The 18,989-nt window shown below is 37.2% G+C and overlaps 2 protein-coding genes across 14 annotated transcripts; one reads left to right on the top strand and one right to left on the bottom strand.

Moving 5' to 3' along the window:
• Positions 1-737: 737 nt before the first annotated feature.
• Positions 738-15,214, top strand: LOC120012242 (kinesin-like protein KIN-7K, chloroplastic). 3 transcript variants are annotated; one of them, XM_038863570.1, is made up of 24 exons: positions 738-1,202; positions 1,646-1,949; positions 2,045-2,142; positions 2,682-2,771; positions 3,179-3,231; positions 4,158-4,223; positions 4,316-4,369; positions 4,513-4,572; positions 5,536-5,614; positions 5,917-5,984; positions 6,679-6,741; positions 6,866-6,970; positions 7,705-7,809; positions 7,949-8,056; positions 8,134-8,280; positions 8,724-8,906; positions 9,074-9,232; positions 10,482-10,712; positions 11,878-12,018; positions 12,122-12,247; positions 12,358-12,408; positions 12,682-12,729; positions 12,935-13,069; positions 14,244-15,214. In XM_038863570.1, exons 2-24 carry the CDS (start codon positions 1,702-1,704, stop codon positions 14,766-14,768), a joined length of 2,943 nt encoding a protein of 980 aa, XP_038719498.1. In that variant the 5' UTR covers positions 738-1,202; positions 1,646-1,701; the 3' UTR covers positions 14,769-15,214. The 3 variants fall into 3 exon arrangements, with proteins under 3 accessions (XP_038719498.1, XP_038719499.1, XP_038719500.1); XM_038863571.1 differs by lacking the exon at positions 738-1,202 and adding an exon at positions 1,266-1,548; XM_038863572.1 differs by lacking the exon at positions 738-1,202 and having other exon boundaries at positions 1,817-1,949; positions 2,049-2,142.
• LOC120012243 (calcium load-activated calcium channel-like) lies at positions 12,742-18,926 on the bottom strand. 11 transcript variants are annotated; one of them, XR_005471239.1, is made up of 3 exons: positions 18,259-18,926; positions 17,556-17,647; positions 12,742-12,989 (listed from the first exon to the last, which is right to left on the bottom strand). XR_005471239.1 is itself a non-coding variant. In XM_038863574.1 (2 exons), the coding sequence occupies exon 1, from the start codon at positions 18,833-18,835 to the stop codon at positions 18,263-18,265; it is 573 nt and encodes a 190-aa protein (XP_038719502.1). In that variant the 5' UTR covers positions 18,836-18,926; the 3' UTR covers positions 12,742-12,989; positions 18,259-18,262. The 11 variants fall into 11 exon arrangements, 7 of the variants coding, with proteins under 7 accessions (XP_038719502.1, XP_038719506.1, XP_038719504.1 ...); XR_005471241.1 differs by having other exon boundaries at positions 17,556-17,644; XR_005471238.1 differs by lacking the exon at positions 12,742-12,989 and adding an exon at positions 16,131-16,446.
• Positions 18,927-18,989: the final 63 nt, after the last annotated feature.

The raw sequence follows: 18,989 nt of genomic DNA, 5'->3' as shown, positions 1-18,989 counted from the left end.
TAAGATTCCCATTTCACCACCACCGGTGAAAAGAAAGGGAAAAAAAACAAAGCAATAGACGGAATCCTGTTTAGTTTGAAACGAGTGGTTGGTAGTCAGGGTGCCATGGTGGGGGCAGGTAAAGAAGATAAAAGATCAAAGCTCATGTGCACACACGCACAAGGGATGGCAAATTATCAACGGAGGAGAGATGCAAAGTTCAAAGCACAAGAAAAGTAGAAAAACAATGGAGAAATTCATTGATGTGGTCCTTTGACTTCTTGTCCTTGGAATTCAAAATCAGTAGATGTTTTTAACTAACTTGCTGCCATTGACTTTATATTATTATTACTCGATCCATCGATTTATGAGATCAATTAATTTTATTATATTTCTAATAGTCACTCGCAAACTTCATTGCAAAATTTTTATATAAAAAATTATTTATTCGCTGTTTCATAGTCCAATAATATTTGAAACTCTGATAATCGAGTTTAATGCCTTTTGTTTTTTTCAATCAAATTAAAAAAAAATGACATTTTGGGTTGAATTAGCGGAAGTCGCTGATAATTGGAGCACAACCGGACATCAACGCTGGACACGTATACAAAAGGTGGTCCCCACCATAATCGCCCACGGCCCTCTTGTGACCCCCCGTCAGCGCTCCCTAACATTGCATTTACAGCACCCAACCACTCCTAATACGAATAGGAATAGAAAATTAGAAATAATGATTCTATGAAAGAGAAAAACGGCACTCATGCAAGAGAAAAACGGCACTTGTTTCTCTCTCTCTGTTTCTCTGTGTATAATATGTATGTATGTATGTATGTATCTGTGTACAGATTGGTAGATAAAATATCGTCTTCCTCTCTCTGAATGTGCAGTAGACATCCAGGGTCATGGATATGCAATCTTCTTTTATCTTGGAAAAGTTGGATTGAAAATGCAGTTTGCCTTTGATTAAGGGCATCGCGTCCAAGGCAAGTAATAAAGGTCTAATTAGGAAAACAAGCAGAGAGAGAGAAAGTTTTCCTGACTGATGAGTGTTGATGATGATGTTCTTCTTGTAAGAGCATCTCTCTTTTTGCTCTCTTTAGTACAACCACCAATAGATCTAATATCTCTCTCTCACTACGAAAAGGATCTCCATCTCTACCTACTCTCTTTGCATGTCCAGCAGTGTTTTATCCACCACGCTCAACTGACTGGTCTTCTATGAGGTAATCTCTGAATCTCGTCTCTACTTGTTTTCTGTTTGGTTGCTCGGAAAATTGAGCTAAGTAGAGCGACTTATAAGTTTCCTTCTTCGTTTTCCCTTTTTTCCTTGGCATAATGAGTCAGGATTTGATATGCCCTGCTCAGTAATTGCTAATTTTTTTTACTTCGTGGAAATACGACAACAAATTGAAGTACTCAACCTTCCACGCTTTATCTTTCTGCTTTCGTTTCCGCGTTCTATTATCCTCCATTTCGAAATTAAGGCCTGTGGAATTTGTTGTTTGGTCGTCATATCGAGCCGGAGAAGACGCTTATTACTGGTTCATGATCGATTTTATGGCTCTAAATGTATGGTAGCATTGAATAAACAAATGTTTTTTGGATGCGAAGTATGGCCAATATTATTTCTTATGAAGCTGAAAACTAGAATTTCTTGTCCCTGCAGTCATATTAGAGGGTCGAATTAGTTGTCGGTGCGTGGGAGGATCGACTTGAGTCACAATGGCATCGAAACATGGATTGAAATCTAAGAAGCAAGCAACAAGTAGTTCGAGAGTTGCAAATTCTCATTCATCTTCAACCACATCCTCCTCAAAGAAGTTTCTGGAAACGTCTATTGATGGTCAGAGCTCACCTGCTTCCTCATCGGCTCGAAGTAAGCCTCAGTACTTTTACTCAGAAAGTGCACATTTGGATGCGGAAAGGTCTAAAGAAAATGTCACAGTGACCGTCCGCTTCCGTCCATTAAGGTACATCTCTCTTTTCCTCAAGTTTGCTGTTGATATAGTACTTTCTTTTCTGACCAGTTGTTATACTTAATATAAAACCGTGGATTTTGAAATAGTCAGAGGGAAATTCGTCAAGGAGAGGAGATAGCGTGGTATGCAGATGGAGAAACTATTGTGCGAAGTGAACATAATACATCGATGGCATATGCATATGGTAATGCATTTTGATTCGTTTGCTATATAATATTCATATTACCTTGATGTCAATAAGAAGATTGTGTGTAGAGGATGACATAGGTTCTGCAAACTTGATGATTAACGTTTACTACATGGATAGTGGACAGTTAGTTAAAATGTGCCCAATTCTATGCCTGGAGTCGGCTTTTAGATTATATGGAAAATTCGAGGAAAGAGATTTACACCTAAGAAGTGGTTGTGGCCATTCACCAACCACTAGAAATTGGGTAATAGGCAACCAAAAATTGAATGGCTAATTATCATGAACAATAATGTGATGCAACTTGCCAGCTTTTCCTCAGAATGAATCAAAGTCAATTTTGAATTTATCTGCTTATGTTGCCAGTATTTGCCCATCTTTTGTTTTAAATTTAGACTTGCAAGTATGTTCTTTTTTCTCTTTTCCCTTTTTGTGTAAGGAAAGCATTTCACAGTGCTCTGAAATGTAAGACGCATTCTAATTAGCTTTTCAAAATCTTTTTATCTATTTTAATAGTTTATTTTCCATGCTTCTAGATCGAGTTTTTGGCCCTACCACCACAACACGCCATGTCTATGATGTTGCTGCTCAACATGTTGTCAGTGGTGCAATGGACGGCATAAATGGTAAACAATAAAGATTGTCTGGTTAAGCAACTCAAATTTTTCAGTGATTTGAATTTGATGTACATTAGGAGATCTATCCTTAGCAATGGTGAGTAGTTTGCATCACCCTTTTGACAACCTCATCCCCTCCTTTATACCAATTGCATGTATTGTGCCATTCTATCCGCAAGCCTTACTCCAAAACATGGGTATATTTTCTTAATACAGTGCTTCGATTTGTCATAATCACTCTAATGCTTTTAATTTCCTCTTGTTGCCTATTTTGATGTCTGTACTCTTAGGACATTTAAGTGTTATAGAGACGTAACAGACTTACTGACACATACTTTATTCATTGGGTATTTGAAGTATTAAAGAGTGTTGTCTGCTTCACTGATCTATCAAAGTGTGTTTTCTGGAACGTACAGGTACCATTTTTGCATATGGTGTAACAAGCAGTGGAAAGACGCACACAATGCATGTGAGCTAGGAGCCTAGGACAACTTTGCCCCTTTTATTATTATTATTCATATCTGAAGCTTTATAAGGATGCCTTAGTTTTCATGTATGATTTCTCTTGGAAGTGTTATTCCATATTGTGCTCGTCTTGGCATTGATGTATCCAAAGTGCTAAAAGGGATCTCATCAATTGCTTATGCCGTGTTGTATTTGGATGTTCTAAGGTTGGTTAATGATCAAAATTAATTTTTCAGCTTAGGTCGAGAAAACTTAAAAGGTCGTGTAGTAACTCTCTTTGGATAATGTGAGTTTATTTTAATCATTTTATGTTTATAGAGTCGTCAAAAGGTAAATTATTGCGAAAATCCGTGCTTTATATAACCTTTTCTTTTGCATCTAACTCTTCAAGATACGCCTTTGATGAAACTAAAACTGTGATTTTTTTTGGAATGTAAAAACTAAATCTGTGATTACATTCTTCTCCTTGTCAGGCCCTTTGAATTCTAGTGCTTCTGGCATTAGAGTTTAATGAATTTTAAATATTTCAAACCTCTGCAAGAGTTCTTTGAAGATAAACGTGCTTGCATTACATTCTCTGGCTGTTGGTCGCTAGATTTCAAATAAATATAGGATTAGTTAAAGACTGAAAAATATATTAGTTTGAAGGTTTTTCTCTAATGATCATGTGTATTTTAACTCAAAACTGCTAGGTAGGTCCCATATATAGTCTTTGTGGTGTAAACATTTTATAGTTTTGTAACTTGACGTTTTCTTAATTGAAGCTGTGAAAGGCTGGCATTGCTGTCAAAATATTTGTTATTGTTGTATGCCAGATCTAAAACTTATACTTCATTTTCGGATGAGGATGTTGCTTTATGACAAAACAATATATGAATTATAATTTACAAGCATTACGAGCATTTATATTTTGTCACATGCAAATGGCAGGGTGATCAGAGGTCCCCTGGAATAATACCATTGGCGGTGAAGGATGCTTTTAGTATTATCCAGGAGGTAATGTGAGATGTGGATTTCCCTGCATAACTTTTCATCTTTTGGATTCCTTGTCATCTTTCTAGAGCTCTAACATTGATTTTATGAAATAGACTCCAAACCGAGAATTTCTTCTTCGTGTTTCGTACTTGGAAATCTACAATGAGGTGAGCTTTATCCTACTCTCTCTTGACCTACTTGCTTGGTGTTCCTCTGTTTTAATACCAACAACCTGCTGTTTTCCATTTCTGGGCATCATTATCCTAAACGCTTTGCTTTTTCTTTTTCTTTTTCTTTTTCTTCTTTTCAGGTTGTTAATGACTTGTTAAATCCAGCAGGGCAGAACTTAAGAATTAGAGAGGATGCTCAGGTACTGTTATAAATTTCTGTTTATTGTTTTCATATGTTACGTTACAGTTGTCAACTTCCATAGCTACTCTATTTGTAGCCATGAATCCAGGATGATGGCTATGGCTGGTATTGAACTTATTTGAAAAACATGGCTGGATATTCAAATGTACAGCTGAAGAGTTACAGCTCTCAGTTTCTGGGCGGCTCTTGGGGGAACCCAGTGTACTTAATAAACACTTTTGTGCAGAACAGTAATTCGTTATTTGGCATGAGTCACTCAGCAAAATGGGGATGGTGTTTAAGCCAGCATCTTGTCTCAACTAGTTATTACTGTTGCATGCACGGATTCTCTTGGTTGCCTCTGAGAGAGAATGCCCCTCATCAGTGAGTGGTTGTTTCCTTCATTGGGGAATATGACGAAATTTGCAGCCTTTAAATGCTCTATGTTTTTTCAGTTTGAAGACGAGTTTAGATGATTAGGGGTCTTAGCTTAGCTCAGGCAGTAGTTGGACCATTGCATTGTAGCTTGCTAAGGTTGCAACTAAATTTGGCAGCTGGGTTTCACTGACATGAGGATGGCATGTTAACTTTGTTAGTATCAATATGAGGAGACCATTCATGTCGTGTTTTCATTTAAATTAGGTTACCACTTTTCATTGTACTATTATTTTCGTTCTACCCAAAAACTCCATTAGTTTGAGTCATAGCATGCTCCTCTAATTTAGGATTGCAAGAGCAGTTTCTTTCTGCTCTTTTTTTTAATCATCAAACGAAACAAACTGGGGCTGTAGTTTCAGTTATAAAGGGCGTAGCACAACTTGTTTTGTGTTTCTATTGTGTGTCAAAGAGTATAGGACAAGTATTTTCTTTTCACCTTCTGAGTATTATGTTATTGTAGTTCTCTAAGGAAAAATGTATTGTTCTATGATGTTAAACTGATATAGAGTGTTTTATTCATTAATTCTTCAAATAATGGCTGCAGGGAACCTTTGTTGAGGGTATAAAGGAAGAAGTTGTATTATCCCCTGCTCATGCTCTATCTCTTATAGCAGCTGGAGAAGGTAAAGATGCACGATGACATTTTGTTCTGTCTGAATTCCCAGGAAAAAAAGAAAAGAAGAAAAATAAGATTTAAGGCCGCAGCATGTTGATTTTATATGCAGAGCTTTTTTGTCACCAATAATCTTGGTTGGGAATGTTTAGGCCATCTAAACTGAACTTTGCTTTTAGAAATAATTTAATATGAATAAATAGGTACACTATTTTTAGCATGTGTTAGTTATGCAATCATCTTCCCTATGACTATAGTCTTTCTTTCTGTTGCTGCTCATGAAATTAGCTTCGTGATTTTCTTTGACAACAGAGCACAGGCATGTTGGTTCGACAAATTTCAATTTACTAAGCAGTCGAAGTCATACAATATTTACTCTGGTAATTCTTTGTTTATCATAGTAAAATGTAGCTTCCATGTATGAATCAAAAGCGAAACCTAAAGAGAAAAATAACGAAAAGGAAAGCTTTTTACCTTTTGCTCATCATCATCCGGGCCTTTATCCCAAAAATTTGGGGTCGCCTAAAAAGGTAAACAACTCCTGTACACAAGGCTCCCGCGGTGGGCGTGGTCGAGGATAGATAGTATGTTCGCATACCTTACCCCCACATAATATGTGGAGAGAATGTTTCAGGAAATGAACCTGTGATCTCTAGGTTGCTCTCTCACAACTCTAACACTGAGCCACATGTTTATCTTTTGTTGTCTTATAGTTATACAACCATTGTTCTGTTTTTCAGGTTAGGGTGCTTTCTTAAGTCCATATTTTAAAATGCACAGTACATGCTCTTATTCAATTACATGCACATTCACATTATTCTACCTATCAGCAGGCTTCTCATATTTTTTCCATACACACTCTTGCACATATATAACATTTGGAAAATGCTTGGTATTTGTGTGAATATGGATAAAGTGATAATCATGATAATTATTAAGAAATTATTTTAAAAAGGTTAAATTTGAACTGCTACTTGAAAACTTTGTAAAATGTAAACATCATCATGGATTCATGTTCCAAGATAAGTTTTATCCATTCTGAAGTATTCCGTCTGCCAACTGCATTGTCTACAGACAGTTGAGAGTAGCCCATGCGGTGAAAATAGTGAAGGAGAAGCTGTAAATTTGTCACAACTGGTAATTTCTTATGATTTTTTTCCGTGAGACTCTTAATTAATTCTTAGGGTTGCTTTCTTTGCTCTCACCTTTCTTTATTAGGGTCCATGATTTATTTAACTCTGTATCCTACTTATACCTGCAGAACCTCATCGATCTGGCAGGTTCTGAAAGCTCAAAGGCTGAAACAACAGGCGTGAGACGGAAAGAAGGATCGTATATAAATAAAAGCCTACTGACCCTTGGAACTGTGAGATCTCGCATACTGATTGTTTTAATATATAATATGCATAGGATTGAATAATCTCTTCTGTGTGGTCTTTTATGTATAAACTTTGTTTTGTATATCATATCGTCTTTGCTTATGGCCAGCTCCAATATATCACTTTCAGGCTCCTAGTTTTCAATTTCAAACTTATTTAACGGAAGTATGCCATTCTTAAACTGATTTGGACAGGCTTTTAAAACAGTTCTTAATTAGAATGTGTGGATATTGTAGTATTATGCCCCATTTCCTCGTAATTTTCTTCTGTTAAGCAAAAACTTGTAAACCATATACAAGTCTCACAAATGGGAAACCTAAATTGTTTAGCCAAGAAGTAAATTATGGTTTACATTTATACCATTTAGCACTCAGCCATATTATCAAGTCGCTGTATAGCTTAATGGATGTCTACACATATAGAATACACTCTTTTTTTCAGTATTACAGTTACTTGGTCGTGGTTAAGTATTCCTTTGTGCTCTGATGCCAGTCTCTATTTTGTTTATGGTTATGTATAGCCAAACCTTCCTCTCTAATTAAAAGAGTTCTATACTGATACTGCAAATATTCTTGCTGTTGTGACCTTCCTCTAGATTGTCCCCATACAGAAGGCTTAAATTATTCTATTATCACTTTTATGAAACATTTGTTTAATCAAAGGCAGTATGCTGCAGCATCTAATGTGCTTATTTGGAATGTATTAATTTTGTTGCGTATAGGTAATATCAAAGCTAACAGATGGGAGGGCCACCCATGTACCTTACAGGGACTCTAAATTAACAAGGCTCCTTCAGTCTTCGCTAAGTGGTCATGGACGTGTATCTGTAAGCGTCTTAAGAAATTTCTGTTAGAAAAACACATAAACATTACATATCTAGCAAAATGATGCAGTATTTTCTTTACATCACATTATCTTGAACAATGCATCTGTATAATGTTTTGTCTTTGTTTTTGAGATTATAGCTTATTTGCAATGTCACTCCTGCATCAAGCAGTGCAGAAGAGACACATAATACTTTGAAATTTGCCCACCGTGCAAAACACATAGAAATTCAAGCAGCACAGAACAAGGTATTTTCTTCTAAATTGTATGCTTCTTTAAATTACTTTCATTTGCCAGTCTCTGAATATAATTCTTTAAGCTGCAGATTATTGATGAGAAGTCCCTTATTAAGAAATATCAAAACGAGATACGATCTTTGAAGGAAGAGTTGGAACAATTAAAGAGGGGCATAGTGACAGTTCCTCAACTGAAAGATTTTGGAGAAGATGATCTTGTCCTCTTGAAACAAAAGGTACTCTTTTGGTCAGTTGGCTCATTACAAATTTACAAGTATTGCTATTTGGAAAATGCTCAAACAATTTGTTTTCACAAACTACAAGTCTCTTTATTTTTACAACTTGTACTGGTAGATGCATCATGAATGAGAAACCCGAAGGTTTGTGTAGGCTGAGGTAGCATAAAGGTCAGCATTTAATACACATACAGCAGCTAATTCCCTTTGTATGCAATTTTAATTTTCAAGTCCTGCATGATATGCACAATGTAGATGATGTCATTGGGCATCGAGTCGACAGAAGTTCACAAAATCACGGTTCACATCCCCCTTGATATATTATGTTATCATATGGATAAAAAATAGTTTTGCTTTGTTGCCTACTGATATATACTAGATTTGGTGGAGAAAAAAAAATGAAGAGTGATTTTTTATAAATTTTGTTGCTTTTATATGTGAAGCTAGAAGATGGTCAAGTCAAGCTGCAATCAAGATTGGAACAGGAAGAGGAAGCTAAAGCAGCTCTACTTAGCAGGATACAACGTCTGACTAAGTTAATTTTAGTTTCTTCAAAAACTTCACAATCATCTAGATTTCCTCACCGCCCTGGTCTCAGGAGGAGACATTCCTTTGGAGAAGAAGAGGTATGGTTGGACTCGTTCAAATTGTTTTTATGTTTTCTTTTTCCCTCTTTGGTACGAGAACGCTGAATATATTTAATTCTTCATATCATTTTGCATTCAGATACATGGCTAGAAGGTTGTCTTTATGTTATTTGATCAAATTGTGGTTGTTTCTTGAAAATTTGCAGCTTGCATACGTACCGCACAGAAGGCGGGATTTGATCCTCGATGATGAAAACATTGAATTGTACGTTTCCCTTGAAGGGAATACTGAAATGGCAGAAGATACACTTAGGGAGGAGAAAAAGACCCGGAAGAATGGATTTCTAAACTGGTTAAAGCCACGGGTATGCTTAATTAACACTTTCTCCTTTCTTTTTCTAATCCTTCCTGGGACTGTATTGATTTTATCATTAACACTAACCCTTGTCCTTTACTCCTTGAGCTAATGCACAAGAGCCTCACATACTAATGATCTTGAAAAACGGTGCTAGTTACCCTTCTTAGATTGATTTATATGAACTTGTATCTAACTTAACATTCCAATATTGCATAATTGTTGATCTTGTGCTTTCATCTGTACAGTCTGCCATTGATTTACTATAAATAAGTCAACAGTTGGATTGTCGATTCTTGTTCAGTCGTGTATTAAGTTTATCCCTTCACTAGTTAGGGCTTACGAATGTATAATATAAACAGGTCTTATTGTTATATTCGGCAGCATTGAGTTCAGGCAAATTGGTGACTTGAATGTTTACTGACACAATGAGTGCTATAGAATCTATGCCTGAGTTTCTTGTCCAGTCTTGCTAAAGACAATAAACAGCTGTACCACCTTCATATTTGTTTTAGAAAACCCCAAAATAGACCTGCTTGTCACCAAGTTTCGAATAAAGACCAAGCAAGATTTCATCAATTCATTCTTTTTCCTTTATCGTCATTATGTAGCATCGCTTTGCCAGAGAACTGCAATTCCTGCCAAGCTTATGTAGCATTTCTTTTTTCCTTTGTCCTTACGGATTAATAAGAATGTTATTCCACCAAACAGAATGCGGTGTGAAAGAAAAGAATCATAGCAGTTCAGCTGACAAAAACTAGCAACTGTAGATAGTAGATACCAAATTGGAGAAATGAGCAGCTTCAAGACAACCACAGAACACTGTACCCCTACTTTTTTCTTTTTTTTTGATAGTGTTTTCTTATTATTATCTTTTAGCGTGAGAGAGGACTCAAACCGTGCTCTGGTTCTTCAGGTCCTAAGCCAATAGCTCTTTTATTGACACCCCCTACTTACACCAGTAAAATATCTACCATTCCCCTGTTGCTGCCAAGGACCTATGCTGTACAGATTTGTTTAGTATACTATCTAAGTTCAGTAATGCTTTTTAATCTCTCAGGTCATTTTCTTTATGTCTGACTAAAGTGCACATGATTCCTTGCTGCCTAAGCATTTTACACATTTCAAATGATACGATTCTCTTCCCTTTTTTTTCTCCATTTTCTTGAGCTGCAAAAGAGTTATGACTCTTATCTTGTTAGATGTATTTTATATTCTCCCTTTATTGAAGCTCATGTGGTTATGCTTTTCTTTAACAGAAACGGGACAGTAACGTAGCAGCATTGACAAGCACCAGTGATAAGTCAAATGGTGCTAAATCTAATAGTACACCTTCAACCCCTCAAACTGGAAGGAGTAATCTCCATGCAGAATCCAGGCTTTCCAACTCTTTACTTATAGAGAGCACTCCATCTGTGGATATTCTATCTGATACTCAACGAGAGAGAGAAATTCTTGAGGAAAATTTCCTTGGACAAGAGACACCTTCGGTATGCATTCCTCCACAACAGATAAATGTACTTATTAGCTATGTGCTAGATGTTCGATGTCTCTGAAAATTTTTAAACACATCCTAGTTCGTGAGAAAACTTTAAATGACACACATAAGGTACCCAATAAGATCTATAAAAAGATTAGTCTGTCTCCTGCGCTGAAGAATGTTAATAATTGCCTCTGATTTACTGAACAGATTACCTGCCACTGCTTTCTGTTGGTATTCACCGAAGTACATGACCGCAATCCTTGTCATCTCACTATTTTGAACGTTTAACTGGACCTAGTATTCTGTATTCCTGTCCTATTAAAATTTGTGATTCCTTGGGTTCTAGAATTTCCCTTGAACTGCTTGCTTTGTCAATTAAGAAATTAAGTTAATGTGACAAAAGTGAGATCCAGGTTCACAATTTTCTCTCCTAGCAATTTTCCATTTTATTTCCCATATTCAAAATATGAATTTTAGGGTTCTTCTGGCATTCTCATGCTGTTGTTTTTTGGCATAAAAAGTGAGAATTGAGATAGAATGGGAAACATAATCCTATCGTGTACTCAGGGTCGGATCATGGTTGATTTACTCCTGTTCACAGTTATACTACTAGACAGCTGTTGAGAAAAAGCTCCAAGTGTTTCACTAGTTTTGCAGACTTGAAATACTGGAAGTAGCATTCTCATGGGTGAAGAACTTAACATGCATTTGACATGGGACAACAATGATACCCCTTTGATTTGATTTTGTGCATTCAATTTGAGACTGGAAAATGGCGCCTGTATATTTACCATCCTTCCGCCCTCGTGATTCATCATGGGCACCGACATTTCTGATGGGCTTACCACTGTGATTCCCGATGGTTTAATTAACCGCTGTTAGCAGCACGTAAATTGTACAGTGGGAAATTGAAGACCATATTAGTATTTGGAAGCACAGTATTCACCCAATTTGAGTACATTGTAAACCTAGCCTATCATCGGCTATAATGATGCCTGAAAAGTGATCCTAAATTTACTGGCTGGTTATGCTGTGCTAAATGGGCTATTTTCAGATCTTCTTTTATGCTTTTAAACTGCTTAGATTTCTGATTCTCCTGCTTCTATGTGTTTCTATATGTTTTTATTAATTACCATATAAATAATTTAAGCTGAATTATTTCTTTCCTGTAGACTAGCACAAAAACAATTGATCAAATTGATCTTCTGAGGGAGCAGCAGAAGATCTTATCTGGAGAGGTGGCATTACACTCAAGTTCTTTGAAGATGTTGTGTGAGGAAGCTGCACGAAATCCCCAGAAAGAACAGATTGAAGTACGATACTGTTTTCTTTTTTTCATCATATTTAACCATCTTTGGCATCAGATACTCTAACGAGACTTAAAAGTTTATTCCTGTTGTCCTTTTTGAAATCAAGGGGGAGATGAGAAGGTTGAAAGACGAAATCAAAGGGAAGAATGAACAAATTGCTTTGCTAGAAAAGCAAATTGCTGATTCCCTAATGGTTTCACACAACAAAATGGATAAAATAGAAATGTCACAAGTAAGTTTAGCTCACTAATGGTTGCAAATTATCTTTATTTTACCCATCTCAAAAAACTCTTAATGGTTGCGTATGTCTCTTGCATACTTATGCTTCATTAATTCATGCAGTCTTTTGCCGAACTGGTGACACAGTTTAATGAGAAGTCCTTTGAACTTGAGGTGATCATTTTTTTTCACATTTGACTGTATAATATACTTAACAAGCTGTACAATAACCATGCCTGATGCCATATTAAATTTGAATCATTTTTTTGACTCTTGAAACCAGAAGCAGACTTATTTATGCTTTGTAAATGAAGTCCATCTAAAAAAATTTCAAGTCATTAATGCGATTCATACAACATGCAATGTAATTGTGCCTAATTCATGAAATGTTGTATAGTTTGCTGATTTATCTGTATCTGCTATATCGAAATATATTATATTTTCCAGGTGAAAGCCGCAGATAATCGTATAATCCAAGAGCAGCTAAACCAGAAGGTAGAAAACCTCTAAATACAAACGCTTTGTACATCCATAAATGTGCACATGAAAACAGATAAATGCATGATTGAATGTGGATTTTCTCTATGTGCATGCTACATATGCATCTTCTAATATGTAAACTTTTACTTAGGTATTTAAGTACTTACATATGTTTATAAATTTGAGAGACAACATTGACAAGGTGGCTCCTTTGTGCCAGATATGCGAATGTGAAAGTTTGCAGGAAACAATTACCTCCTTGAAGCAGCAGTTGACTGATGCATTAGAGTTGAAAAATTTTAGTCATGTTCCAGTATCCAAAGATTCAAATGAAGAAATGATACAACAAGCTCAGGTTTATCTTTTACCCTGTCTGTTTATTAAGTTCTTTAATTTTCTTAATGCCAATAAGGTTGGATCTAGCCATAATATTAATTTTCAAGATAATTTATCTATGAGTCCATAATACTTCCTACCTTGAGAAGTCAGTGCTCTTTAGTTATATTGACATCAGAAATTACTAATGTTCCATTATTTCATCAGAATCACTAAAATTATTTTCCTCCCAAAAGTCTTAATGGGTTTATAGAATATGCTTCAGTATCTTCATCATTGACCAATACAATTTATTTAGATATGCAATTGGCTTGCCATTTTTCCTTTTAATTTTTTTGCTATAAGGGGCAAGTTCATAAAGATAAAATAGAACTCTACATAAGATTATATATGTCTTCTCATTGACCTCGCATTCATTCCAGTTTCTCTCTTATAAGAAGTGGGTTGTGCATTCCTGCTACTACACTTGCCTGATTTTTCAGATTTTTCTTCATTGAATCTTATTACTGGCTGAAATTTCTTTTTGTGGTGTTTAATTATTGGCACTTGGCATGATTACTTTTGGTGATTACAAGTAAAATGAATACTGAAAATATACTAAGCTTTATGGAAAATGTCCATTCTCATAGCCCTTCATGGCTTCATTCCCACAACCCTCAATATGTCTGTAACTAGGTTGTGAATACAGTACATCATGCATGTCAGATGTAGTTAGTTCTACCCTTCTCTTATGCAAATTTTGAGCTCCAACAACCCTACAGTTACGAGTGTAACTAGGCTGGGAGTAGAAGTCTTTGAAAGCTGGAACATTTTGAATGTATACCGTTAGAAAAAAGCACGAGGCAGTAAATCAAGTAAAGAAAAACATGATGTAATAGGCCCTTAGCAACATGGTGGAGGCAACAGTATGGAGGAAAGGTGTTTTTGGTTCTGCTTTGGTTGCAGATCCCACCTATATAAAAAGAAATTTGAAACAAAAAAAGTGAAAAGAAGCTAGTTTACTTAGTTAAGCATTACAGTTATTAGTTAAATATGTTGTGTTTACTTTTTGGAGTATCTCCATATCACTTTTCTTTTTTCCTATTACTAGTGAGGAGTTCTATATACACAGCTCAATTTCAGGAAAAGACGGCTTGAAATATGCCATTTGCCTTATGGGTCATAATAGCTAGATTCCTGATTTTTTTTAACAGGCTACTGAGATTGAAGAACTGAAGCAGAAACTTGATGAATTAACAGTGTCAAAAGAACAGCTAGAACTTCGAAATCAGAAACTGGCAGATGAAAGTTCCTATGCCAAAGGGCTAGCTTCAGCCGCAGCTGTTGAGCTCAAGGCACTGTCAGAGGAAGTTGCCAAGCTCATGAATCATAATGAGAGACTATCAGCTGAACTGGCAGTAAAAAACTCCCCCACTCAGCGTAGATCCAGTGGTGTTACAGGTGTAGTGAGGAATGGCAGAAGAGAACCTCTCATCAGACGGCAGGACCAAGCTGGATCAGCTTCAGATCTCAAGAGAGAATTGGCCATGAGTCGGGAGAGAGAACTTGCATATGAAGGTGCTCTTATAGAGAGGGATCAAAAAGAGGCTGAGCTTCAAAGGAAGGTTGAGGAATCTAAGCAAAGAGAAGCTTATCTGGAAAACGAACTTGCCAACATGTGGGTTCGTGTGGCACAGTTGAAAAAATCCCAAGGAGCTGATACTGATGAATCCAGGTAGACAAGAGTGACTCTGATTTCATGGTTTTGGGATCAAAAATGGTGGAAGCTATAATTCGAGTCACAGATGATCTACGGTGACAAGGGGTTTCTAATGATAGTGTGTGAAGTGTGTTTTGCACTGCGTGAAGGGGGTGTTGTGTAATATATAGTGTTTTTTCCCCTCACCCTTGTAAGGATTGTTTCCTCTCTTTTTTTTTCTTTTTTTTTCCCCGGTGTCTTTTCTGTATATTTCTGGAGGCACTACTTAGAGAGTTAGAGGTATCATCGTGAGCCGACCTAGTTCAGTACGGCCCACAGGGGGGCCCGCTGACTTCATGGGCCGGGCCCACCCATCTAGTCAGATTTCAGTTGCTGGCCCGCGAACCTCAAATAATAATACACGACATGTTAGGGACATGTTAGGGCCCAATTGCTGGGCCTAACAGGCCCGGTTTTTTAATAAAATTTGAAGGGTGTGTTCTTGCAAGGGTTAGAAGTCAACTCATGACCTCATGAAAGACTCAACCGTGATAAAGTAAATTTTAAAATTTGGCCGGGCCAGTTTGGCCGGGCCAGGTAGGCCGACCAGTTAATGGGCCATACTGGCCAGCCACCAAATGGGCTGGGTCGAGACGGGCCGGGCTGACGGGCTTGAGCCCTGTTTGCCCCCTCTAGGCAGTGATATAGTGACTTGTTCATGGGATATCAAATTCACATGGCTCACTGACAAACAAAAATCACATAGCCCAGTACATTAGTGCAAGATAACCGGATCCAAATTCACATAGCGCAACTAGGCAGTCTGGCCTAGTAGCTATGGGATTCAATCCAGGGCCGGTTTCTCTAATCGAACACTGCACTGCAATGTACATGTTAATGAAAAAGTTATCGGAATAAACTGCGAAAAAAGAAAGTTGGATGGGAAAACCACCATCATATGGCAATCCTAACATCCAATATGTCTTGAATGAGCCCAGAGGGGATGTTAGAGAGAGCTTTCCCACCTCAGAAAGGGATCCCAAATAAGACCAAAAACTGGTGAGTTCAGTTAATTCAAACTCAATCAGCAAAAGTGTTAGTAAAACATTGAGAACAAATACGAATAGGTAACTTCAGTCGAAGGGGATTATGCATCACTAATTGCGAATTAACAAATTTGGTTAGCCTCAAGTTCACCATGAGCTAGTATCTTTCTGAAGTCTGTCACTACATCACCCTGGGAACTTACATTCGTCTATGCCGATGAGAGAGAGAAACCCAGTTTTGGATGACATTGCTTATACTAAAGGGAAACAAAGGCAGAGAATAGAAGACAAGACCTATAAGGACTCTCCAACCCTAACTCAACTTTACCAAATTAGGGATTATATGTTATGTATTCTCCGGAGGTAACGAAAACGTTTGCTATAATAAGAGGACATGCTACTGCATTCTGTAATGAAAACTACAGCTTTTAAAAGCACAAGTCTTTTCAAAAAAGAAAATGAAGTTTGCCAGGCAAGAAACAAGACAGTAGTGCAAACATGCTCTTCTCCTTTAGTTCTATTCTTAATTTTTCCCCATTCCCCACAAAGAGGACTCAAACAATTTAATATAAATCCAAGCTGCAAGCAAGTTAAGCTCCATAGCTCAAAGGATAACCCAGTGGAGAAGAAAAGGAAACTCCAAACCCAGCTCTACAAGGGTCCACTGTGTCTCTGCTTTAGAGTTTCCACGACAAATTAGATAGAGATGCCTTCATAATGTTTCTCAAACTTTATACATCATATATTAGAGCTTTGACAACTAGAGAGTATCTCATACCACTAAGGTCTATGTTTTAGACCATTACACCAGTCTGATACAAGTAAATGAAGAACATTACTACATATTCATTATTTCATTTTAGTGTGAAACTAATATTATTGCAGCCAACACAAAGGTCTGATACATTGAAGTGCGGACCCTAAATTTTAGCAGTCAATTTAGCAGGTAAGAAGGATAAACCATAATCTTCTACAGAGCATGATGCAGGGTCAGGAATCCTTATTAGAGTAGAATTTCCTTCAAATTAGGTTTTTTTAGGAATCTTATTAGAAGAGGATTACCTTTAAATTGCTCGTCAGGAATCCTTTTAGAAAAGGATTCCCTTTTTTTATACGTTTCATAAATAAGGGCTGGCTGTCAGCCTTTGGTTTTCTAATATTACTAGAATTTCATTGTAACTTCTATCTAAAAGCTTGTTTGCCTTAGTAATGAGTAGTCTGAAATTTTACGACAATAATTTGCAATAGGAGAGATTCCTTTACAAGCCCGGTGAGAGGCTGAAAGGGGGAGGTGAGACTATCCGACCCTATTGTAGAGATTCAGGTTTTAAAATTAGTGTTTTGGTTACTCAATCCTAACACAAATTCTGCACTAGTAGTTTCAAATTAGTTAAAAATGGGATGTATATAATGCTACTCTATTTTGTGGGGTCCGTAGCATTACTCTATATATATTTACTTATTCTCGGTCCAATCAACTTTTGGTTCCCCTCCTATAAATTCTTATCTCCGCCACTAACCAAGCCCCCTAAATCTATTTTCTAGATACACCTATGTTATCAGCAAGACAGGAGTATGTGCAAAGAAATTATTTCATTGTCGTTTGCTTTCCCTTTTCTTCTTCCCTCAAAGAATTTTAAACAACTTTATCATGAATATAATTATAAGCTTACTTTATCGCGAATATAAGCTTCAACCTAACAGACTTATCTCCTCAAATATTTCTTAAACTTTACGCATAATGAACATTTGAACTTTGATACATAAAGAACAAGACGTACCTTAAGGGTATATGTTCTCAGGGGAATTAAGGTAATCTGAACATAAAAACCGTTGCTCTAAATGTCATGCACCATATATTACTGCCAGCCTTCTGCAATGAAACTAAAATCAATGGGAAGAACTTTCTTGCGAGTAAATACTGTAAAGGAGATCTCCATATTTTCTTTGTCATTCGTTTTCCTCGTTTTCCCTTTCTTCTTCCCTCAGGTTATTTCGAACAACTTTCCATGAATATAAGCTCACTTTATCACGGATATAAGCTTCAACCTAAATGATTTATCTCCTCAAATATTTCTCAAAATTTACGCATGATGAACGTTTGAGCTCTGATACATAAAGAACAAGGCGTGCCTTAAGGGTATATGTTCTCAGGGGAATTTAAGGTAATCTGAACAGCTACATGAGGATATAAACCATTGCTCTAAATGTCATGCACCATATATTATCGCCAACATTCTGCAATAAAACTAAAATCGGTGGGAAGAACTTTCTTGCGAGTAAATACTGTAAAGGAGATCGCCTGACACAGTACGCACCACAAACTAAGAGTCTTAAGATTTACTCAAACAACAATTCGATCAGTCGCCAGATCCATAGATCAATTAAGGTTCAACGTGCCATCTCGATGTAATCGACAACAAAATCAGGTTTACAAGGGCAACAGTAATTTAAGAAAGAAGAATTAGCACCAAAACACCGTACCTGATCAATTTGTCTTCGGATCCGGCATTGGGAACAGTCCGGCACCGGCTGCGCTCCTTGGGGGTGAGAAGCCGAGAAACTTCTGTAGATTGGTGCGGATACTGACGGAACACAGTAAATACAAGAACGCCATGGAACAATCCGTTGCATCGTCGCCTGGCAATCCCCTATGGCTCATCTTCATAACAATTCCAAATGGCTTAAACGGAAGCTTGGCCACTGTTTTTCCCTCGAAAAGCGAGTTCAGGAGCCCGAAGACAATGAAGAGAACAACAGCAACGACGGCACCGGACTTAAACTTGAACAAGGAGAGGTCGCGGCTGGCATCCTTGAGGCTGGTCTCAACGCGGTCGATCTTCTTGGTCTTGGACTTCTTGGTGATTATCTTGTTAGGATCGGTTTTCATAGTTTCGAGCTTCTTGGAGGCTTTGTCGATGGAGGATTTGAGAGATTTGTAGGAGTTGGTCCGGTAGATGAGAATCCATGAGATGGCCTCGCAAACGACGGCGGTGCAGATGGAGATTCCGACCACCGAGAGGCTGTCGGAGTACTTGAACGATGAGAGGAAAGTCGCCATGATTGATAACTGGAAGGAAGCAAGTGTTTCGCGTGAGAGTAATTTCTGTTTGACTGGTTATTTCATATTTGGATCTGATTTGTGAAATCTCGAAGGAAGAAAGAACCGGATCAATGATTCAATGGTATCATGACCCTGGGCCTGGGCCTTGTTG

The sequence above is a fragment of the Tripterygium wilfordii genome, chromosome 13, assembly GCF_013401445.1.
Source record: "Tripterygium wilfordii isolate XIE 37 chromosome 13, ASM1340144v1, whole genome shotgun sequence".
Taxonomy (NCBI): Eukaryota; Viridiplantae; Streptophyta; class Magnoliopsida; order Celastrales; family Celastraceae; genus Tripterygium; species Tripterygium wilfordii.
Note: the sequence above shows the minus strand (reverse complement) of the source record. Positions and strands in the feature narration are given on the sequence as shown.